At 51.4% G+C, this 24,050-nt stretch overlaps 1 protein-coding gene across 4 annotated transcripts in view; it reads right to left on the bottom strand.

Annotated features, from left to right (window-relative positions):
• OPCML (opioid binding protein/cell adhesion molecule like) overlaps positions 1-24,050 on the bottom strand; it is a 305,952-nt gene that overhangs the window by 149,233 nt on the left and 132,669 nt on the right. Inside the window, exon 1 of one of the 4 annotated variants that reach the window (XM_075116144.1) lies at positions 8,895-8,963. The exons of 2 other annotated variants lie outside the window; for them this stretch is intronic. Coding sequence is in view for 1 of the 2 variants with exons in the window: in XM_075116139.1 (XP_074972240.1) it covers positions 7,164-7,269 (106 nt within the window). In the remaining variant the exon portion in view is untranslated. Of the gene's footprint in view, positions 1-7,163; positions 7,287-8,894; positions 8,964-24,050 lie in introns of those variants that run through there. One more of the 4 variants, XM_075116139.1, reaches the window with a different exon arrangement.

The following is a 24,050-nucleotide window of genomic DNA, read 5'->3' as shown; positions in this document are numbered from 1 at the left end:
CCCTTCCGCATCGCGGCCGCTCTCCAGGTGTCCCTGAGCCCCAACGCATCCCCAGCCTGGCCCTCACACCGGCGCTGGTGTCGGACACCCTCCCCGATGGGGCTGCTGGAGCTCGTGACACACCAAGGGCAAACGGGCAGGTGTTTTTGACTTGTAAATGGAGAAAGCTGGCTCGGAAAGTCACTGGAAGAGAATAAACAAGCAAATCCCACCAGTGTGGAAAGCAGGGGGAGCTTTTTGTTGCTGCTGTCGTCATCACTGTTGTTTTCCTCCCCGAAAACCCCAGGTCAGACTACCCCTTTTTGTAAAGCACCTCTCTGATATGGAAAATTTCAGCAGCTTCCCGTGCACAGCCGAAGCAACATATTCCCATCTCAGCTTTGCCTGCCTGTCTTTACGCATCTGATTGAGCCTGAAGATCTGCACTTCTGCCAGTTGCAGCTTTGCTTTGGACTCCAAGTCAAGTTTCTATATGCAGGTCTCTGTCGCGGGGGGGATTTTGAAGCCCTGAACTGTCAGGCACAGAGTGAAACAGTCATCACAATTATTCTGAGCTGGATCAAGCCCAGCCGAAAAGCAGCAGACACCTCTCCACCCGCTCCTCTTGGTTTTAGACCACGAGTTTACTGAAGAATCAGTGCAAATTGTATAGCTGAGCATCAGGATCCTACTTAGCTCAAAGGAGCTTGGTAACATACTGACGGCAGCGTCCCTGCCTTGCCTTTCTATATACCTTGGTCGTCGCAGGCAGCAGGAGCGGAGGTGGGCAGACGGATGCCTCACACGACCCCTCGCTCCAGCAACATCCCTCTGGGTTTGTCAGGCTCAGGCCCCCACGGGACCGTGACCCCCAAAGCAGCCACCACTGCGTCCTGACACCGGCTACACCCCGGGGCTGGCAGGCACAGGGCAGTTCGGCTCCGTGACAGAGCCAGAAGAGGAGCTACCTTTGGGATTTGCAGTCAGCACCGGATGGCTATCATGTCTTTGTTAGGATAAGAAATGACTGGTCATTGGAGTCAAAGCAATTAAGAAGAGCGATTACCATAACACGCCACATCCTTCTTCCCTGTCTGCTGTCTTGCTTAATTTCCTGACTCCACGCCTCTCCGAGGAAAGCTCGCACGGAGCTTCTCACACAGCGCTTTTAACCCCGCTGGGTTTTTTGCCCCATCTCATCAGGAGGGGCTGGCTCCGCAGCCGCCAGCCTGCACTCCCCTCCCTGCCTCCCACGCTCCTCCGGCGGCAGCACTTTAACCGCGCCACGGGATGATTTACTGAATTAAAAAGAAAAAAGAAAGTCCCTAGCATTGAATCTTTCCTCCAGGTGCGGTAAATATTCATCGGTGCATCACCTCCTCCACGGCCAGCCCCACCACCACACACGGTGGCATCACTCCTGCCTAGAGCCCTGTTCTAATAAGGCAGAAGCAAGGATGTGAAGTGCTATATTTTTGGGTTTTGGGTTTTTTTTTTTCCAAAGACATCAAGTGTCCCTTGTGGGAGAGGAATGCAGGACACATTTGCTAAATATACACACCCGTACCTTTCTCCGTAGCAGCGTCATTGGCCGCAGACAGAGACGAGAGATACAATTGCCCAGACAAATAGAGATGAGACAGACGGACATACCAAGAGCAGGAGAAAAATGTGGATTTAAAGCATAATTCATCTAGAAAGACTTCCAAGTGCCTTGTGAATAGAGCAAAACTTTGCAGAATCATGCTCTGAAGTGCACCCACTCCATGCTCACATTTATCAGCGTGCCCAGCAGAATACTAAACCTGACTAAAAAGCCAAGCTAAAATTATCTCGGGGCGAGGGAAGCAAAGCACCAGACCTCCTTGCAGTCACTCGCCATGCACCAGCAGCTAAACAGCCACGAAGAGCAGGACCTGCATCCACCACGACCCTTCACCCCGTCCGCACTGGGAGCGGGATGAGCATCGCCGTCCTGCATCCTTCGTGATGGACCATCCGGCTCAGGAGCTGTCTTCCCAGAGACAGCGCAAATCTGCCCGGCAAACCCAGCTCCTGGGGACTTCTTTCCCCTTGTTCCACCTGTAGTCACTGCTCCACAGGTAGAAACCAGCGATTTCATCTCAAAGGCCGTGTTTGGGTGTCATTTTGGCACCTGTCACAAGACAGAGTGGCATAGGTGCCATGGAAGCGTGCCCATGAATAGCCCTGGGCTCTGCCCAGGATCTCCTTCTACCAGGAGCTAATCCTGGTGGTGACGGCTCTGAAGATATACGAGCAGGTGAAGGATGCTGAAGCAAAACAGTTGCTATCTATCCCGGGAAGCCCGAGCTGCTTCTCTCCCAACCACCCTATTGCTATTCACCATCGGATCGCAAAGAGCGAGGTTTATTCTCTGCTTGATTGGCACACACTTAATTAATGTTAATGGAGCACTCACATCACGATCAAGGAGAGACTCTGAACCCCAAAGTATACTAAATCTAAAGAATTACAGCAGAATTCATGGCCTAATTACAGTGTATTGTTGAAATACCACTTAAATATAGTGATTATTAAAAGCATATTATTGATTGGGGTTTAACTGCTATGTAAATAAATCTAGTTGAGGAAAACTGAGCTACAAATTCATTACCCAGCCGTAAATCCTCAATAAATATTTTTTCACGAATCGGTTGTTGTTTATTATACAATAAATGTCTTATTAAGTCAAAATTAATTGCATATTTGGGGAAACTTCATCGAAGGCTCCCTCCCTCCGCCACCACACGGGCGCTTTGCCAGGCGTCCTTTTAATATCCCCCTTCCCGGCTACCTGTGCCCCCCGGGACCGGCGGGGAGCAGGTGCCGCGCATGCCTCGTGCCAAAGCAAACCCAACCGGCACAGCATCAGAAAAGATGCAGTCCTGCCACCGCCGCCTGGGGCTCGGCTGCCTGCGATCCTTGGCAATTAGCAAAACGCATCAGCTGCCTCCTCCTCCCCCAGCCCGAGCACCCCGGTTCTCATGGGGGGACCCCCCTCTTTTTTCCCCGCAATGTGTCAAGAGCGCTCGTGAAGTGGATGGCCCTCACAAAACAAAGCCCACTGGGTCTTTGGGAACCAGAAGACCTCCCCCAGCAGAGATGGTCAAATAAAGTAAACACTTTAAGCCAGAAACAATGAAATTTTAATGAATTTCCCATTTTTTTTCCACAACTACAAGCACTGAGGCTCCATAGCTGGGTGATTTTCATAGGTCCCAGCAGCTAAGAAAGAAAGAATATGAATTCCTCTTTGGGCATGAACTATCATGATGAATAATAAATAAAATAAAAAGCAGCAATATTTTGCATCTACTTTCATCTGTAGAGCTCAAAATGATTTACAACAAAAAGTAAGTGTTAGAGGTGTTAGGAAAGCAGAATTTCCTTCCTCTGGGAAATCTCAGTAGTTCAACATTTGTTTTCATCTTGAGATAGGGTGAGAAGTTGAAAGGTTTTTCTGGAATCATCAGTTCCACAACACTGAAATTCAGAAACGGGGGCTTTTTTCCTTTGTTTCATCAGACCGGTGCGTTGTACCAAACCGCATTTGCAATGTTTTGATGTGCCAATTTCAAACAAAATATCTTAGTTTGGATTTTCCCCAGGAAAGCAGAAAAAAAAAACCAAGTGGCACATAATAGATGCTCCTGTTTCCAGCCCCTTCCTACCATCGTAAATGCAAATCTCAGTGCAGCCCAGATTGCTTTTGGAAAATACTTTTGTCCACAAAATCCACCCAGCTCCAGGATCCCTCAAGTCCATTTTACAGACGAGGAAACCGGACGGTCACAGAGGCAGGACCAAACTCCTGCGGAGAAGGAGGTTAAAAATAATTGTTCCCATCCTCTTCAGGCCTCTCTGTCACGGAAGGCAAGAGGAAGAATTGCTGCCTGTGCTGCGTTTTGTCCTGAACAACAAAGGCAGATGGAGAATTGAGTTGGGTTTATGCACAACAACGCCAGGACAGGAAAGGCTGAATCCATCTACTGGAGAAAAACTAATGCTCTCATTAGAAAACTTAATTATTTACATCAGCCTCCAGTTATTTTCCCTGAAATACATTTCATTCCTCACTTCAGAGCAATTGCTCTTTGCAAACCTACGGCGCGCTCGGCGCACGCTCCCCGTCTCCGCAGCCTCGCAGGTGACCGGCGGCCTCGCCAGCGACTCTGTGGCATGAATTTCCTCTCTATGATCCCTCCTATCCCAGGGGAATCGATATCCCCTCGTCCCTAACGCTCGATGCCTCAAACAAACCACACGCCTCCCTTTCCGCCTCCTGGAGGTGTTCGCAAAAGGTGGGTGCGGCGCAGAAGGAAACGAGACGGCGACAGGACAGGATCATATATATTTTCCTTGACGTACTATTTATCGGAAACACATCAGTAGCTATTCCCAAGCTCCTGATGGAGAATTGATCGCTAAGTCATAAAACTAAATTGTGATGCTCGTAAGAAGAATAAACATGGGAGCCGGTGGAGGGAGACCACAGCGGGGGGCACGCACAGAGGGTGATGAGCTGCAGGACCGGCTGACTCGGTATCTGCTGACGGCCTCCAGGGATCTGGGAGTCAACGGGATCAATTGGATCAATGCTGAGCTTTCCCCAAGATCCCAGAAATCCCTAAATAACCAAGCCCTTTCTTGACACCATCAAAATGGAAAGGGCCAAGAGGTCTACCAAAGGTGCCCGTAGCATGAAGGCAGGAGGGCCCTGTCCAGGTGCACCCATCACCCTCCCCGGCAGCAGCAACACACGCAGCTGAAAACATGAAAGCCAAGGAGGAAACCGCTTTTTGCCTCCACTTTCCTGGCTGCCCGAAGGGTTGTGCACGTTTTGCCCTATCCTCCGCGAGATGCGCGGCCCAATTACACAGCAATCAATTTTGGGAGCACTGAGGAGATAATGGAGTGATAAGAAACAGCCACTGTGGATTTGTCAATAGCAAATCATGTCAAACCAACTTAATTTCCTTTTTTGACGGTGTAATTGGTCTCATGGATTGGCACGGGAGGAGCAGCAGATGCGATATACCTTGACTTCATTAAAGTGCCTGACACCATCCCGCATGACATCCTTAGGAGTGAAATTGGGAAGAAAGCTTGGGGTGGAAATGTCATCACCTGAACCAATGTAGGGAATGGCTGCTGAGCATTTCCCCATCGCCGGGGAGGGCATCTCAAATGGCTTCCCCTTTCTGTCTGCCCTGGGCCAGAGCCTATTCGTGTTATATTTCAGCAGTGATGGGGACAATAAAGCAGAAAGTGTCTGAGGTCTTGCGGAGAGGAGCCTGGACTGGGAGGAGACAGGGTCGCTCCAGCAGCGAGGCTCAAAATTCAAAATATTTGTGAAAAATTAGACAAACAGCCCCCCCCGCCCCCCCCAAAAAATCAACGAGATGAAATTCAATAAAGACAACTGCAAAGTAATACACTGAGGATGAAGAAATCAAGCGCCAGATAGACAGCGGTACTGCAGCGCAGGGCGTGCAAATAGACGGTCAATCACCAGGTAAATACAAGCTGACCATCGCAGGGCTGCAAGGAGCTGGGGGGCAAGAGAAGCAGGGAGGGCCCAGTTTGGGATGCCAGTTCCCAAGGAAGACCATAGGGCTAGCAGGAATGAGTTACCTTGGGAGAACATGGATTATTCTTTAATTTATTCTAAAAACCTCCAAGAAAAGGTATTCTTGACCCTGTATTAGTGAGATGGTGGCCAATCTCTTGATCATCAGAAAAATCCAAGAGGCGTGTTCTCTGCTGCCTTACAGCATGTCAGAAACCACGAGAAAGCTGCGTTCTCCCTTTAACAAGGTCTCTATAAATCCATCACGGCAGCTGGTTAGGAAACACCCGCATGTTTAAAAGCTGCTTTTATTGCTAAATGCCACCAAAGCATTGCTACAAGATAGCAACAGGTGGAGAAAGGGTCTGACTAAGGGTTAGACAAAGTTTGGGCTGTTATTTTCAAAGTCAGCTATGAGACAGATGTCCTGTTCTTATTAAAATTAATGGAAACTGGGCGTCCCAATCTCCCAGGTGACTTTGGCAATCTCATCCTCGCTTCCCATTTGCTGCCCAGAGCCTACACCACCACCTCCCTCCTCCCACCCCAGAGCCACTGAGAGGAACAGGGTTACGAAAAACAACATTTGCACTGGAATAAATTAATATTCTCTTTTTTTTCCCTTAAATCTCATACTCATCTCCCTCCCTCCTGTTCCCTCTGTAATTTACATCCATACAACTAATTGCACAACAGGAAACAAAGACGGGGAGGAGAGATGAGAGCTCAGATCCCGTGCAATAGGGAGCACTCCCAGGACGGATGGGGCACCCTCTCCTGCCCCAGCGGCCCTCCCATGCACAGCAGCCACCTGCAGAGCTAATAACTCTGCTAAGGGCATTCATCCTCTGCCTGCAAAGCAAATCGCACTTGCCGGTCCTGACAGCTCCAGCCCCGGGGAATCGCATCAACTGCAAGCCCAGGAAATGTGCACAGATTACAGCCAATGTTATTCAGGAGCAAGTTAGATCCCCACCATCCAGAGCAGCTAATATGCTGGTAAAAAATGGACTGGGCAGGAGGAATTTCTGACACAGCTCTTCATAACCAGGAGGAAAGTGAACTGAGAAGAGGAGCGGTAAACAAAATGATACGCTTCTGCTGCGCCACATGCCCAGAGGCACTAAAATATTCTCCACCTTGGTTAAGCTGGATGCTATGAGACTCCCGGTCCAGCTGTGCTGCCATGGATGCTCAGGGCTTCACATACAGCTGTGGGGCAATGCCAGGCATCCCGCACAGCCAGGCTGCCCCATGTCACCTAAGCTGAGTGGCTGCGTGGACTGGAGGAAATATTCAGGCAAGCCCTCTAGGACCCTCTGCCTAAAGATACCTGCCAGCTGGTACGGCCCATCTAGCCGTTAAAAGCCACGCTGCGCACCCACTGCTAAGAAAACTGTGTTAAATGCACCTAGAAGGACTGCAGACCTTCCCATCTGGGGCAGAAGAGGCAGGTCGCTTTGGGGCATGCGTCTGAAAGCACTGCCCGCCCCGTCCCTGTCGCACCAGGTCTGCTGGGGGACGCCGAGTGAGCACTCTTGCACGCCTTTCTTCTCCCCAGCCCTCCCCTTCCCACGGTGCAATATTAAGCTACCTGGAGACTGGCAAATGTAGCCCGTTGGTGATCTGCTCAAGCCCAGGCTCAGCAAAGAGGCGTGAAGCTCCCAGCAGAGCTGAGAGCAGGAGTAAACCTCTCCCATGCATTAATCATAGCTATGCTGGGTGCCGGCTTGGTTTTGAAAGCAGCAGGACAGAGAGAAGGGACTGATGGACTGAAAATCAGCTCTCCACTTCACCAGAGATTTCTTCCTTCTGCAGTTCCTCTGCATCCTCTCATCTCCTAACACATCTCTCCTGACCCAGGGTCAAGACACCCCTAGCCGATGGCAGCCCCTAAGAAACAGAAAAGCTGCCAAAAGCCGATGATTTCCTCCCCTTCCCTTCCCAACCGTCCCGAGATTGCAGCGAGAGGGAGAGAATGAATCACCCAGCGGGGACAGCAGCGCCCAGGTACGGCGAGGGGGAGGCGGCGGGGAGCGAGCCTGCGTGTCACCCGCAGAAGAAACATCCTTGTGGGACTAAATTGCATTCAATATAATAAACTATCATCTTGAAACGAGTGCTCCAATTGAGTTTTGATGTAAACACTAATATTTTCTCCACTCCGCTATTCTCTTCCAGGGAGATCTCATGTATATTTCACTATGTGTCCTACCTACTATTGCTCTCATACATCAAAGGGTTCGAGGACAAGGAGCCTGATTTTGAAAACATTATTCTTTTAAAGATTTATTCGCTCGTCTTGACCACCTCTTCTGCTGAAAGGGAGAAGCTCTCCATAAATTACTTTAGTGTCCTGTGTAAAACACGCACGTTTACGCCGTCCTCAGCTTTGTAAACTTAGCAAGAAGTGAGACCCTCTGGCCCTTCTCCTTCCTGGTTCACACTCTTCTGAGACCCTGCCCTGCCCTCTCCATGCCAGACTACTCCAGTCACCATCCCGGTGCCATCCCATCATGATCCCAAACAGCAAGAAGCTGAGGGACAGATATCCTAAGTGACTTGCCCAAGGCCATATGGGGAACATGTGGCAGAGGAGGGGTCTCCAGACACCTTGATGTCCCACCTTGCGCTTCTGCCCAGCTAAAACCAGTCCTGGGGCTCAGCCTAACACAAGCGGGGCACAAACACCTCTAAACCCCGCTCAGAGCTCTCCGCGACAGCAGTGTGCGTCGGAGTCCATACGCCTGCCCTGAAAAGTGTCAGCTCTAACCAGTCCAGACAGACATATGTCAGGAGAGATGAAGTATTCCTATCCTCGTTTTGTAGCCGGAGAGCCTGACTTGCACAGGGTCACAACGGACAGCTGCAAGAAACATTAAAAACTTTCAGAAGGAGGAATAATACACGGCTCTTTAAGGAACAGCACATGCAAAATTAACCGCCTATTCCCTCTGCCCCCTTCCGTGGCAGATGATGGGAGGCACTAGAAGGAAGCTACGTTTATTTAAAATTAAATAAAAGAAGCTACTTTTTGGCATGCAAGAGCCAATGCACCTGGGGGACTCCTTGCTTCGGGGCACTGCCAACAAAACAGGAGTAACGAAGTTAAGAAAGCAATTAAGAAACTGCTGCTGACACTCGTTGGGAGGCCGGCTCTTGAGCAAAGCCACCGCGGACGCACTTCTGAGAGCAGATCTCACCCCTGCTTCTGCCACCCCATGACCTTGGGAAACCACTTGTCTCCAAGCTGGCCCAGCCTGCAGCATCTAAGCAACCCTGCTCCTCGGAGCCTGGACGTGCCCCTTCAGCCTCAGCTTCTGACCTGAAAATGGGAGGAAACACCCGCTGCCTTGTCCACCCTGGCTCCGTGGCTTGGAGAACAGCTGGTGCAAGGGGAGGAGGATGTCCCCGGGGTGTCCAGACCCCGCAGCAATCGGGGAGCTGAGAGCTACAGTCTCAACATCCAACGGAGCAGCTCCTTCTCTTTACAGCACCCCTGGGGTCAAGTTTAACACTGCCCTGGACGCAGGATAGGCACTGCCAGCCTTTCACCGCGTACGGGATGGGGGAAAACTACAGCAGCACTATAGAGGGTGCTGGGGACCACGTAGACCTGTGGAAATGAGCGACGATGCAGCTGCTTCCCCGTCTGCCGTGGAGTTTTGTCAGCACCGTGTGGAAGAGCTGCAGCATTGCACGCTGCTCCCGGCTCCTCACCACGCAGCCCACCCGCACACATCCCCACACTCCCGGCTCTGGCGTCTTGCTGTGAAACTCCCTTTGGCCCCCGCTCAGTGAAAAGCAACGCTTGGCACCCCCACCACAGGCTCGCCAGCATGCACGGTGCCAGGATGCACAAGGTGTGCAAGGATGCACATAGTGCACGAGGATGCACGAGGCGTACAAGGGTGCACAGAGCGCACGAGGACGCACGAGGTGTACAAGGGTGCACATAGTGCACGAGGATGCACATAGTGCACAAGGGTACACAGAGCGCACGAGGATGCACATAGTGCACGAGGATGCAGAAGGTGTGCAAGGGTGCCCATAGTGCACAAGGATGCACAGAGCTCACGAGGATGCACGTGATGTACGAGGGTGCACAAGGACGCACATAGAGCACGAGGATGCACAAGGATGCACATAGTGCACGAGGATGCAGGTGTGCGAGGATACACATAGCGCACGAGGATGCACAAGGTGTAAAAGGATGCACAAGGTGCACGAGGATGCACAAGGATGCACAAGGTGTACAAGGGTGCACATGGAGCACGAGGATGCAGAAGGTGTGCAAGGGTGCACATAGTGCACAAGGATGCACAAGGTGTACGAGGGTGCACACAGTGCATGAGGATGCACATAGTGCACGAGGATGCACAAGGGTGCAGAGTGCACGAGGATGCGGAAGGTGCACGAGGATGCGGAAGGTGCACGAGGATGCACAAGGATGTACATAGTGCACAAGGGGATGCACAAGGTATATGAGGGTGCACATAGTGCACCAGGGGATGCACAAGGTATATGAGGGTGCACATAGTGCACGAGGATGCAGAAGGTGTGTGAGGATGCACAAGGTCTGCAAGGATGCACAAGGCGTACGAGGGTGCACATAGTGCACGAGGATGCACAAGGATGCACAGCTGCCTGCAAGGTGCAGGCATGAAGCCGGGGGACGTCAGAGGGGCTGCACAGGGGCCACGCAAGCAAAGCAGGGGCTGCGAATAACGCCCTGCCCTCAAGGCCACTCTCTGTCTTAAATTACCCACCACAGGCTGCACAGAGTGTTCTGCCTCTGCACCCCTTGCTCCGCAGTGACTCGAGGATATCTGGAGGCTGGAAGAAGGCTGAATCTTGACATTTTCAGTCTGGCCTTGGAGAAAATTGCAGAACACTGACTTGGAGCAAACACCGGGTATCCAGCAACCATCCCTCTGTGGGCCTGGTCCGCAGCTGCAGGGAATTTCCTAGTCCCTTTCAAAAGTCTCTCCCTCTCTCCTCAGCCCAGGTGCTTTCTCGCAGCGCAGAAACCAGAATGCGAAGTAAAAATGTTCAAAGGCTTCAAAAAACCCTCTGACTCGGGCAGGCCTGGAGGCACTCTTGCTTCCATCCCCACTCACACTCGCTCCAGGTCTCCCCCCAGAGCAGCCACCCCGGTCCCTCGTGCTGTTTTAACAGGGGTGCGCACTCCGACCCCAGACCGGAGCAAACCCACGGGAGGAAACGTACCATCCACCGCACGACCTACGCACAGTGTGTGTGCAGCTGCTCCCTCCCCAAATGATCACCCCAAGAGCCAGAAGCAGCGAGTATTGCCCCAAAAGCCAATTTTCAAGGCATCGGCACGAAGGCATGTACATATTGAGGCAAAGGATTTGGAGAACCATGAATATTCCCAAGATTTGGAGCCGTCTCTTCTGCAGCAAGGGAAAAACAAAATGAAAACACACCTCAGAGTAAGCAGAAAGCTGGGACTAGCCAAACCCAAGCCCACACCAGGCGTAAATCCACTGGGGCGTAACTGTCCATCACCATCCCTTCGGCTCAGCAAGAGGAGAGCAACACCCTGAAACGATCCCTGCTCCTCTGGCAGGGTTTTCCTAGGGAAAACTATGAAAGCTGCAAAGCCAGAAAACCAAAACCCACAAAAATCTGAAGTAATACAAATTGGTTTTTTACCTTTTGGCGCTGTTCCCCCATTGCTCCAAATGAAAGCCGAACACCAGCAAGGAGCAGTGCCTCTCCTTTCACCCCAAACAGAGCGAGGGTGGCAGGTATTTACCACTGGTTGCCTGCAGTGCAACGCGGGGATGGGTTTGCTTTTCGTTCCCTGTCAGATGGCCTCAAATCAGGATTTCCTGATCACCAGTTCACAGTTCCAGAAAGAAACCTGCGCTTACGTTTTTGCTACACCGGACACTGAGAAACAGAAGGGTATTTCTGGCTCAGCAGAGGCCCAACGGTAGCTGAAATATCAAGAACATCTGACTTGCATGATTTTCCATTGATTAAGATGACAAAGTTGGGCCAAAATCTTAGAGAGACAGATTACAGAGCGCTGATGCCATCTAATCTAAGCCTCAGTTCACTAGCTTTAGGCCTAAATCCTAGCTTAGTCTGGAAATGATCCGTGCTTCCTTGGTTATCTCTACCAACTCAGGGAATAAGCAGTCATGTAAAACCACATGCTGAAAGATGCTAAGGAATTAATGAATAATAATAATAATAAAACACCATAGGCCCTCCCAACTTCGGAGCTGTTCCTTGGGAAAAGAAAGGCGGTGGAGGGGAGATGCTGGGTCTGGTGGATGATGCTGGTGTCCCTCCCCAGGACCACCCAACCCCTGCTGCTGGCAGAGCCCCCCTCACCAAACACTACCCAGCCTTTGCCTCCAGCAAGGCACAGCTGCAAAAAATAGGCAATAAATCCAGCTGCCGGCATGGAGGGGATCGAAGCCATAAACTCCTTGGAACAAAAGTCACAGAACTCTCTTTCCCAGGACCTCCGCGAGAGCCGGGGCAGGAGAAGGCTGGCGGGATGCAAAGCATCCCACCGCCCTCCGAGCGCCGCGGGAGCGTGCGGCGGCCCACGCCGGCCAGGTAACACCGCACCGCGAGCCCCCCTGCACCGCCGCAGTGCCGGAGGGAGCTGTTTAGCTGAGGGTCTCACCCCTGTATCAACAATAAATATATCTGCAATAAATATGCAAAGTTGTAACTGATTTGCATTGACATTTGGACTGGGGGAGGGAGCTGAGGGGAGAGAGAAATAAAGTCCATTATAGCGCAGAGTAATTTAGGATATTACCACCGGCATCTGAATTACAAATCTACCTCTCATTACTGGTATGTTAACCGGGAAAGGCAGCTTCTCAACAACATGCAAGGCAGAGTTTATTAGCATGAATTTGCATAATAATTAGCTCTGCAGCAAGCAAAGGCTGTTGTGCCTTTCAAAAAGCCAACTTTCAATGTCAATATCCAGCCCCGGTTTGGCTCCCGCCCTCGGGCCCTCCGGCAGCGAAAGCCGCCACAGGCGCTCGGCATCCGGCTGCCATCTCCCTGGTGCTGCTGCCTGCATCGGGGACCCACGGGGCTCCTGCCTCGTCCCGAGAGCAGGTCTGGGGCGCTGGGAGACGCCGGAGAGCTCCTGGGACGTGTCTTAGGCAAGCTAACTTCACCGTACAGACAGTTTCTGTGCCGCCCGCGCAGCTTCTGCGTTGCACGGCGAGTTTCCTTCCCCGGTGCGTTAGCAGAGTCGGTGGCTGACGGCTCCAAAGGGCCCCCAGAGCCCCGCTCAGAGCAGCCCCACGCCATTCAGGGCTGCTCCGTGTCCCCCCTCCCCGCAACGCTAAATCTGCCGCAAACTCACCGCTCCCCCTCCTGCACCCCCTCCTGCCAACTAAGCCTTTAGACAACACGATTCGCGTAACACGACGTAGAGACAGGAATTTTTTATCAAACAATGCCACGATGAAGAAAAGAATGTGGTAATATAGGGAATTATATTTATTCTCCATCTACCCAAGCCCCCACAACTATGACGCTGGACTGTATGGATCGATACTGTCCAGCCTAGCAGTTTCCAGGTGGGGTTGTGCCAATAACAGACTCTTCACTAGCCAAAATGGAAAAATAAAGGCAAACCCATGAGGTTATTTTAGTCTTTTTGCTGAAACTACAAGTTTCATCTTCTAGGGCTCTATCTGTAAATCCATATATATTTTTTTTTGCAGGTGCATTTCAAATGCAAATATCTCAATTTGAACAAGACAAACAAAACGCACTTACTTGCTGCTTGGAAGGAGGCTCTATTTTGTTTCTCCAAATGTTTTCTTTGATTTTTTTTTTTCACAGCTTTTTCAGCAAAGAGTCTTGCCTGGGAAAACTCACCGCCTCCAACCCTGTGTGCTGCGGGCAGCTTCCCTTACCTTGAAGGCTCTAAAACTTCTGTTTCAAGAACTTTTCAGGGCACCCCAAACACATCCCTGCATTCGAGGAGATGCTTAATAGGATTTCTGCCCCGGGAGGTGGTGCAGGGAGTCACAAATCTGTTTGCAAGGCAGCTGCCGATGACAGCAAAGCCGTCTGCGCCCAGGCAGCTGGTGACAACTGGCATGTGCCTTGTGCCACAGCAAGAGCTGCTCGAGAGGAACCGGAGCCTCTCAGTGTCAAGTGTTAATTGCTACGTGCAGAGCTACCCCAGCCCGCTGCTTCCTTGCACAGGAGGGTGGGAGGCTCCTGCCTAACCCCTCGGGCTCCCAGAGACGGGGCACAGGGTTCCCAACAGAAACCCACCTGAGCTCGCACTCATGGTGCCCAGGGCTGCTTTACAAAGGATAGAGCTGCTGTTGTTGCTGTTTTAAATACAACGTGCCTCGATTTCCCCTAACAGAGTATTTATTCCCAGGCAGGGACCGAGCTGATCGTTTCCAGACAGCAGCATCTCAGTGTCAGCTGGAACTCAGCTGTTTCCAACACAGGAAAAACGAAACGCATCACCCAGCTAAGTCTCAGACCTGCCATCTCCAGGCCTTCGGCTGCAAGTCCCGCTCTTCGCAGCCTCTCCCCACCACGACGCATGCGACTCCTGGCCAGCAAGAACTACTACACGCTGGCTTTTCCTTTCAGCGTCTCACAGCACTAGAAATACTCTTTTAACCCACCACCTCCGAGTGTCGTGGTCTCCAGGAGCAGCAGCCTTCTAGAGGATAAAACTTAATCAAGGGGTGCAGTAACTCCTTGTTTTTTAGTGCTGTAAACTCTGGGTCCTACATACCCCCCAAAACCATACCTCAAAAGGAACAGCCTCTTAATTATATTACTTGCAGTTATTATTGCAGACAAGTGTTAAATAAGCTGGTATAAAGGAGTCTGAGCAACAGCAAACAAACCTCAGCACCTCTGCATGTCCTGAACCAGACCGACCCCTACTTCCCCAGGGAGTAAGGTGCCCTTTTGAACCCATCAACATCATCTCAGTTAGGCGGCTTCAGAAGTCCCTGCCCTTGAAACACGGGGGGGGGTATAGGGGGTGGGTGGGGAGGAGGAGAATGTGGTCCAGATCCTGAGAGGGCAGAATAAGGCAGCTGGGAAAGAGACTGCTAGCATTTCCCTGGGCATCCCGGGAGGTGGGAAGCGTGCAGGTGCCAGCTGTGCCGGCTCCAGACCGACGCGAGATGGTGCTGCTTCCCCAGGCACGGGGAGGGATGCCGCCGGGCCGGGATGCCGATAGGCAGGGATGCCGATAGGCAGGGATGCAGCCGGGCCGGGATGCCGATAGGCAGGGATGCTGCCGGGCCGGGATGCCGATAGGCAGGGATGCCGATAGGCAGGGATGCCGCCGGGCCGGGATGCCGATAGGCAGGGATGCCGATAGGCAGGGATGCTGCCGGGCCGGGATGCTGCCGGGCCGGGATGCCGATAGGCAGGGATGCCGATAGGCAGGGATGCCGCAAGACCACGCTCCTTGCTGCCCCTCATACTCTTGCACTGCACAAAGCAAGGGGCACATGTGGGAAAGGGAGAGGGCTGGGAAGGGGTGGCACAGCCAAAGAGCTGGCAGGGACCGGTACAAATGCAGCTCCTCGTTTCAGCTCATTTAAAGTCTGTTCATAGAAATAGAGAGAGATTGTTAAATAACTCTATTCCAAAGCACTCTCCACCTCAATTAAGAAATTTGTAGTTGAAGACGGATATCTTAAGTTCAGGGAAAAAATGTCTGCTTAAAAATTGAACAAGTGAAAAGATATCATAAACCAGCTAAACACTATTTTTTGTCCAAGTCAGACATTTGTTCCCAATTTGGACTTTTAATGAAAAGTTGGAGAAGCTTTTCCTAATTTTTGATGAAATTCTATTACAAAAGACATTTCCATGCACTTCCCATGCATGTTTTTCCTTTTGGAGCTGAGGATCCTGCAGAGCTCGTCAGCAATCTGGCGCCCGTGTGTGCCACCCCATGATAACAAACCCAGGCAGGGACATGGGGGGGGGGGGCAAAGGGGGGAATAAGCATTTAGAAGATGATTCTGCAGTGAATTTAAAAGGAGTTATCAGCTGCTGCTGGGTAAATCAGCTTGGCGAAGATAAGAACCAGAACAAATATTTATTCCAAATTTACACTGACCCAAACCTGAGCGCTTGAGGGTTGAATAATTTCGGTGAACTGTGTATTTTTGTCAAGTCATTTCCTGGGCTTCTTGCATGGGTTGAAAGAGATTTAGCTGGGAAGGATAAATCCTGGCTGCTCGTATACTGTTGTCAGAAGGATGGGATGGAAACACAGATAGAAACACTGATAGATGGCAATAAAAATGATCTTTATAGTGTTTCAGCCTGTGCTGTTTCACGATGGCAAAACCAGACCAAGATTTCTCCAAGTGATTTTGAACGCTGCTTTGTTCAAAGGGCTCATCCGGCAAAAAAAGGGTCCCAAATTTTCAGAAAGCTCTTCACGACTGCTCGTATGCAGGACCCCGCTCAGAGAAGGACCCAAATCCCCACCCCTTATCCGAAGTCTCAGCTCAGCAACTCAATATCAGGTCACCCAGGAAATCTGGCTGAGCTTTTTACCAGACGGGCTAATTTGGAGATGCTTAAAGACATTCCTCAGACCCCTCCTGGCTTGCCTGCCCTGCCTAAAGAGAGAACCAGACTTGTCGCCTGCACATCTGGCTAAGCAGGGCCCACATCTGCACCTGCAGGCTGTGCTATTCAGCCCCAGGCGTTGGCCGGCAGCAGGTGGCAACCGCCAAGGTTTGAGGCTGCGTCTGAAGGAGAGCACCTTCCCCCCATCGCCACGCCAATCATCGCTCCCCAGGACAGGCAACCGGTGCAGGCAGGGCCCTCTTCTGCCTGCAGGGATCCAGCTGCTGATGCAGTCCTTGCCATCGCAGACACCGATTTGCAAGCTGTACCTGACACAAGGCACAGAAACACCCAGCTCTCGGATCCTGCCCCGCTACCGTTGCTCTTTTCCCTTCGCAGTCCACGTGGGAGCCCCTTTTTTCAGGGGGAAAGTTTACCTGTTCTATCTACCGCTCCGTCCTCGCAGGAATAAAAGCACAGGCGCGGCACGACAGGAACAAGCAGAAGCCAAGTATATATAAACAGTGGAGAGCACGACGTAAAGGTTATTTGTGCCTGCAGGCTGCTTTGGGATCCTGCGGAATACAGAGGTCTCGGGCTGACTCACAATAGACAGAAAGTTCCTGCAACGCTAAAAGACTGCAGCTTTTTAAAGTCCCTCAGCAGTGCAGGCGTTCAAGGTGCTACCAAAAACAAGCGCAAGGAGGTAGGGCTAGCGGTGCCATGTTATTCAGCAGCTCCCATCCCTTCCTTGTGCCGGACAACAGCCCGATCGCAACCTCTACTCAAGCAAACATCCCCCCCACCCCCCACTTTGCTGAGATTTCTTGTCGCAGTAAACACGGGGCAAAAGCGGGTGAAGACACAAAAATTGGCATCGACGTGATGTTTTGCGCTTACAAATTCTTTATAAGCACTAGTTCAAAGAACATCCTAAGAGTTACGCACATTTTATGGCTAGGGAAAATGGAGCCGCGGAAGTTAGGCGACTCATTCAAAGCCGCAGAGGGCGCAGATAGGAGAGCCAGGACTAGAGCTGAGGAAGCAGCAGAGGTGTCCTCCTCCCACCCCGTGGATAACAGCAGGAAACTTGCCGGTCCTATAAGCACAAAGCAAAAATAACACAGAAACAGGCAAACCTCGCAGGAACAAAGTACAGTTGTGCGGGGTCCGGTTTGTGGGACAGGAGAACAAGGGGGAAACACGGGCTTGGGATCCGCGAGGAGCCTGTTCAACTCGGCGCCAACACCATCTCCTCCGGGTGACCTTGGGCAAGTCACCTTCATCCCTCTGCAACCGGCCGACGGACGGATGGGGAGAAACATGTCCCCTTCAATAATTTTCATCAGTCTCACCTCTCGTACAGGCAGGAACTGCCTCTTACCGCCTGCTCGTGGACAACCCAGATTAATGAGGCAACCCTGGAAGGTACCAGAATACGCTACAACAAAGAGCAAAAAAGCACCGCAATTTCTTTACGTTTTCAATCCACCTTTAGATTTCGGGGAGGAACTAACAACGTTCCCTTAATACCAGAAGGTCTTGTTAAAGGGAAGGCAACTGAGAGAGAGGCGATGAGTTACAATTGGACTCACAAAGCTGGCACAAAGCAGCAGCGGGAGCGTGCGTTTGCATGTATATAAATACATCTCTCTGTGTGTGTATACACGCACACGGACTTTGGATGAGCGGGGAGGGGGTGGGGCACATAAACTTGGGGAGAGATAAAAATCAAATAAAACCCCACAAAAATTAACAAGGGGAGAAAGCCTTTTACTCAAACAAAGAAAGTAATTTTGCAGCCACCGATTTCCCCACCCACCTCTCTTTTTTTAATTTTATTTTTTTTTTAAAGTCACCATTGTGCGGAACCGTGTTCCTTTTCAAGATTTCAGATGTTGTTGTGTTCAAACGAATCCCATTTTGTCACAATCAATGACTCTCCCCGCTCTTTATTACCTCCAGCCCTTCGGAGCAGGCAGCGCCGCTGGCAGCCCTCCAAGCCCCAGGCAGGCAAGGCAGCAGAGCCCGCGCCCCTCCAAAACGCACCACGGAGGGAAGCTGGAGAATGTCACCTACACCTGGGTAATTTTTAATTTTCTTTCTTTTCCCTATACTGTTAAATTACCTCCAGCTTATTTGTCTGGCTAGAGGTTAATGAAACACTAATGATGTTAATGAGCCTTTCATGCTGCAAGTTTTTTCAAGAAAGAGATATAATAGCTGTTTTCCTTCCCTTTTAATCTTTTTCATCACTCGGGAGTTGCAGGGCCAAAGCAATTAGCGACTCAGGCGGCTCCGTCTCCCCTCCCGGTCACAACCCAGTGGGGCAAAGAGAAGAAACCTATCAAACCCCCTTCACGTGTCCACAGGTGAGGAGCTCGTGGGCTGATGCAACACGCTGCTTTAGCCAGAAGGCAAAATGCTATTTGGGGGAAAAACAGGGGGAATTAACAATCTGGAGCTGTCGGGAATGGTGAAGTGTCACCATTAGCAGTGTGCTGTTTGTTAGAGAAGGTGACAAGATAGGTGAACTTCGAAAGGCATGGGGAGGCTTGGGGAGGGCTCCAGCAGCCAGAGGGTTGCTGGACACCTTCCCCCACAAAACTGCTCAGCAGAGAAACCCACCCCATTTCGGTTTTCATCCTGGTGAGCTCTGATTTCAGGTGCGTGACATCCCTCTGGGCCACAGCCAGCTAAAAATCAGCCTTTTCCTCCTAGCTCATTTTGTTTAAATACAGAAAGGGGGGGGGGGGGGGGGGGGGAGGGGAGTGGCAGGGGGATGAGACACAGCAAGAGAAAAACTAAAAGATTCAGAGAAATGGCTGCTCAGGAAACCGCTCTACAACCCGCTCGTCTCCACCCTGCTGCCTCAGATACCAGGAAGGATTTCTTTATCGCTCTTTAATCCCCTCAACACAACCACACGGTAAAGAAACCCACTGTTCTCAGCCCATTTTACAGATGGCTGGTCCCGCACTGAGCAAGGAGGACACGAGCCGGGGGTCCCCCTCGGCGGGGCCGAGCCCCCCGCTGCCACCGCACTCCTCGGCGTGCCGGGAGGTGATGCTGCCTCCGCTTTTCTTGATGGATGCATCAGTGCCAAAGGGCACGCAACTAAATTACCAGCTGGCACTTACAAGGAGCGAGGGCTCTGGCTTGTGCTTCCATTAGAGGGTATCTATCTGCATTTAAAGCTGTGGCGCTCTGATAAGGAGAAGGGAGGAAGCTAGAGAGACCTCAAAAAATTGCCTGGACGAACTCCGAGATAAGACTTTTCAGACAGACAAAAAAGCCTGTCCTGATTTATAGAGCTTCGTCCGTCCTTGACAGTACCTCTGGAGCTCCTGATCTCGGCTGTAAAAAAGAAAGTTCCATCAGAAATGTATGTTCTGCCCCCAAACTATTTATCCAGACAACCTGTCAACCTACCACAGCCAGATCCTCTCTTGACATGGACAAGGCAGCAACACAATCGGCCGCCTTTTATTTTTACCCTCTCCTCTCCCCTGTTCTTACTAATCACGGATGCTTTGTCCGCTCAATAATAAAGATCCTGGCTGCCTCAGTTTCCATTTTTTTGTTATCGTGCCTTTCAGCCGGCGTGTTTATTTATGGCTGCTACAAAGCGCTTTCACAGAAAGATGCCATTAGGCTGGAACGATGGTCCCTTGACATTGAGATCAGAATCTGCACAGACGCCACGCAACAACTCATCTTTATGTTTGCCTACTTGTCTTAATTCCTTTTCTTTTATTATTATTATTGTTATTATTATTATTATTTCCACTGCAAAGGCTGCCAGGGAGGGAGAGGCAAAGGGGTACTTGCAGCACAAAGACATGAAGCAGCTCCGACCGAGGCCACAGATGGTATGGGCTGGCTTGGCTAATCCTGCCCTCTTTCAGGGCAGCTGTTGGCACGCACGCTCTTAACAAGCCCATTAAGAAAATAGGACCCCAGCCTGACAAGGGCACGGTAATGGATTTATTCCCGCTCACGAGGTGGAGACGGCTCTACTGAATACCACAGCAGGAGCTTCTGCAGCGGAGGTGGAAACCTGGGGAAAGACTGACTTTCCGGGGGGCAAGGTGCACAGCGGCGCCCGCTTGCCCCCCGTCGAGCCTGGGAAGGGCGCTGCCGGGGAGCAGTGCACTGTAGCTGCGGGTTAAGACCTCAAATCCAGCAAAACCCACACAGACGTTGTGCTCAGCCTGCACTGATGGGTTCACCGGGTCTCTCTGCTCACAAAGCCTGACTTGTCACCGAAAAAGAGTAGCCGCCACTCATTGCGATATCGTAACAGCCACACGACGGTGGCTTTAACATGCTCTCCGGAGCCCCTACGACCCCAGCAAGCCCTGCTCCTTCTCCCTTCCCCTTGAAACTCCTCGCAGACCTCACGCGCGACCACAGGACACGGCACAGCTCTCCGAAGGCATGCGAACACCCATGAGGTCTTCTCAATCTGCTTAGCAGATAAGAAGGGGGGAAAAACCCAACCCTGCTGCATAGGAGCCCGCTGGCCCCTCCTCTTCCCAGCCCTCATCCACGCTGGAAGGGGGGCCCTGGGACACAGGACACGCTCCCTTTCCAGCGCCACCCCGCAAACGACGGCATGCCCTGCCCGCCACGCTCACGCGAGATGCTGGGGCAGACAAAGGGAGGTTTTTGTATGATCTGGTATCTCTTTCAGCTGTTAGCCAAGGCGCGTCCTTCCCGGGCATCGGCTCTCTAATTAGTTCTATTGGTTTCAACAGTTCGGCGGGCTCGGTGAATGTAATATTTAACACCCTAGAGGGAAGCCTTTCACGCCGATGCCTCTTTCATCATCTCTGCCCATCTGGTGCTCACTTTAAGCTCACAGAGCACCACCTGCTTGGAAAACAATGAACTCGTGTGGTTCCCCGGCTCCTCCAGACCGGCCGGACCCCCTGGGAAAGGCATGTGGGAGCAAGGCACCCCACGGCAGCAAGCCTTGACGTGCGTGTCGTGTTCGTTCAAAAATACAATTATTATTGCGTGTTTATACCGCTGCCCATCAAGGATGCCAACTGAAAGGGAGCAACGCAATTTTTCCCTCTCTGACTTGCTCCAGAAGGGCTCATGAAATGCACACCATGACCGCAGGGACGGGGAACCAGGCGAGCAGATGCACTTGTGCTCCCTCCTTTCTCAACGGCTACAGCCTCACCATCACCATCCTTCTCAGATTAATCAGGGATGAAGGATGGATAGCTGGGTAAGGGCAGTTAGCAGAGCAAGGCATGAAAGCATCAGTGGTGCAACTCCACGAGAGCAACAGGTAGCGGGTGTCGCCCGCGTGTTACGGTGACGCCCAGGAGCAGGGTGTCGGGACACCCGCTGCAGCGAGCGATGCGATGTGGCCACGGACATCTGCACCGTTACAGCCTCCCTAACGGGTCTGAGCCGAAATGGGAATTGAGCCCATAAAAACCATTTGCTTTCTGCAGCCACAGCACCACGGCTGACGTTCGGAGACATCACTGCGTCTGGAAATGATTAGATTCCTTCCAGTGACTGACACCTGCTAATAACCTGGAAGATGGGTAGAGGATACTCACATTGTCATCTCCAGCTATCTACAACTTCATTTTCCATCATCTTTGTCACTCAAGGACAACAGCAAAGGATATTATTGCTACTGGTATTGTTATTGTTATTATTTAAGTCATACAGCCACAAATCTGCAGGTATCTGGGCTGGTCTGGGCGGACGCATTACACCGGTAGATCCTCCTTCAGATCGGAGGGAAATTTATTGCGAGGATTATGTATAATGTATTTTTCTATTAAATTAAAATAAGCTTCCCTTTACAAAGTTCAGCATGTTAACCGGCAGCTGGAAGGACGGTGATTTTAACCTCACGCTTGGCCACAGAGTCAGCCGCACGGGGAAGATAGATGGATGGATGCTCGCTCTCAGGGAGATACAATAATCTCCTCTGTTCGCAATGCTGAGCTGTATTTCTGGGCCTCCTGCCTCTCCACATAAAGCCTATTAGCCACTCATCAGTGCTAAAAAAAAAAATAATAAATAAATACGCCAGTGCACAACAGTGCCAAGGGCAGGGAAGTTAAAGGACATTATAACTCTTTAATTACATCAGTCTTGGAAAGAAGAGAGCTTTCATTCCCTCCTTCTTCCCTCCAGGGAACACTTGGTATCTACCTTGGCCAGAACCCCCTCAGGAAAGTTGTCACAACATATGTCTTTCCTGTGATTCGTGCCAGGGGTGGGTTTAGTCCTGTATTAAATATTCCCCACCCACTATTTACCGTGCTTGCATACACACACAGATACACACAAACATGCCTTTCATCTCCTGCCTTGAAAGGAGGCGGGGGGGTGGGAAAAAACCTTAGTTAAGCTTTCAAGATAAGAGAGTCACGTGCAAGTCACCGGCTTTAGCCTGCAGGGAGGATTTTCTTCTGAGAGTGCCTTAAGGAGGGTTGCAACATGTGATTGCAAAGAAATAACCCCCCCGAAGGGCTGAGCCCCGTGCCCCCGGGGACAGCCACCGAGATCGACACTGGTTAAATACGAGCAGTCACTGCACCACGCGCAGCCCACCGTGTACCGCCCTGAGATGCCGGGGATGCAGAGAGCGTCAAAGAGCGTCCCGAGAGCTCAGCCGTTTTTCAAATAAGCATGTTCTAAAATATATTTCTCCCTGACAAAAACATCCTTTGTAGAAATGAAAATGGTTGTCAAAAACCCATCGCCCACCTCCTGAAAGATCCCATTATACTTCTGTATTGAACTTCCTTTTTATCAAGAAAGTTATTGAAATAGTGATGGAAACAGCCAATAGAGCTTTCGATTAAAAATGCATCACAGCGTTTTGTGATTTAAAAGCAAACAAACACGAAAAGCAAAAGCAAACAAACACGAAAAGCAACATGCAGTGTTAATGCGCACGTGAGCGGGGTTTGATTTCTATTTGCTGTTTGTTGTCAAACATTTTCGACTATCAATTAATTATGAAAACTGGGCCAGGAAGCCGGAGCCCAATCCGCACGTCCCAGTGCCAATCGGGGGAGGCTCAAGCGAGTGCCACCACTCCCACAAGGACACACAACTCGGCTTGCGGAGCGTGGCCACCGCTGGCAACCACGGTTTCCCCGCCGAGCAGCAGGCTGCGGGACGGTTGCCGCAGGGTCTGGTTTGGCTGCCTGGAAGAGCAGTCAGCGATCGTCCTTTCACCCCTTTGAACCAACGCCACAGACCCATGAGGCTGCTGCCCTTCGACAGCTCCGTGGTCACCTTGGAGGCAAGACCATTGCTCTGTGTTGTCAGAGCCACATCACGACGCCCGAGACACCTTTTGCAGCGGTCTCTGGCGCTGAAGGACACACCACTGGAGATGGGGCAGCTCCCACTAGGGTTCTGCAAAGGGAGAGGATGGGGAGGTCCCTGGGTCAGCCCCACATCCTTCGCTTCTGCTGAATTCTCCAAAGCCCTTGCAAGCACCAACATTTGCTCCAAAATAAAGAAAGGAAAAAAAAAAAAAAAAAGAAAGAAGAAGAAACCGTCCGAGCCGAGGCGGGTGAATAAGGAGATATGACAGTCAGGAGGCAATGGCCCAAGGGACCCATTAACAAGATTCCTCCCACACAACCTCCAGGAGCCCAGACCATCAATAAAACCCGCTCTCCTCCCCAGCCAGCCTTGCGTGGCTCTGAACTTTCCGGCTACAGGCTGCAGATTGGTTTCTTCCGTCATCACCATAAAAACAGATGAATTGTCCACGGCTGAGGGACCTGTGATAAGACAGGACCCTTTAGGCAAGAAGGCACGCTTCATAAAACCAGCGCTGCCTTTCGGCAAGGGCCGGCCTTGTGCGGCCGGGGTGGGCGCCTGGTCCCAT

Source organism: Phalacrocorax aristotelis, chromosome 22, assembly GCF_949628215.1.
Source record: "Phalacrocorax aristotelis chromosome 22, bGulAri2.1, whole genome shotgun sequence".
Taxonomy (NCBI): Eukaryota; Metazoa; Chordata; class Aves; order Suliformes; family Phalacrocoracidae; genus Phalacrocorax; species Phalacrocorax aristotelis.
The sequence above is the reverse complement of the archived record's forward strand: the minus strand, read 5'-3'. Positions and strand labels throughout refer to the sequence as shown.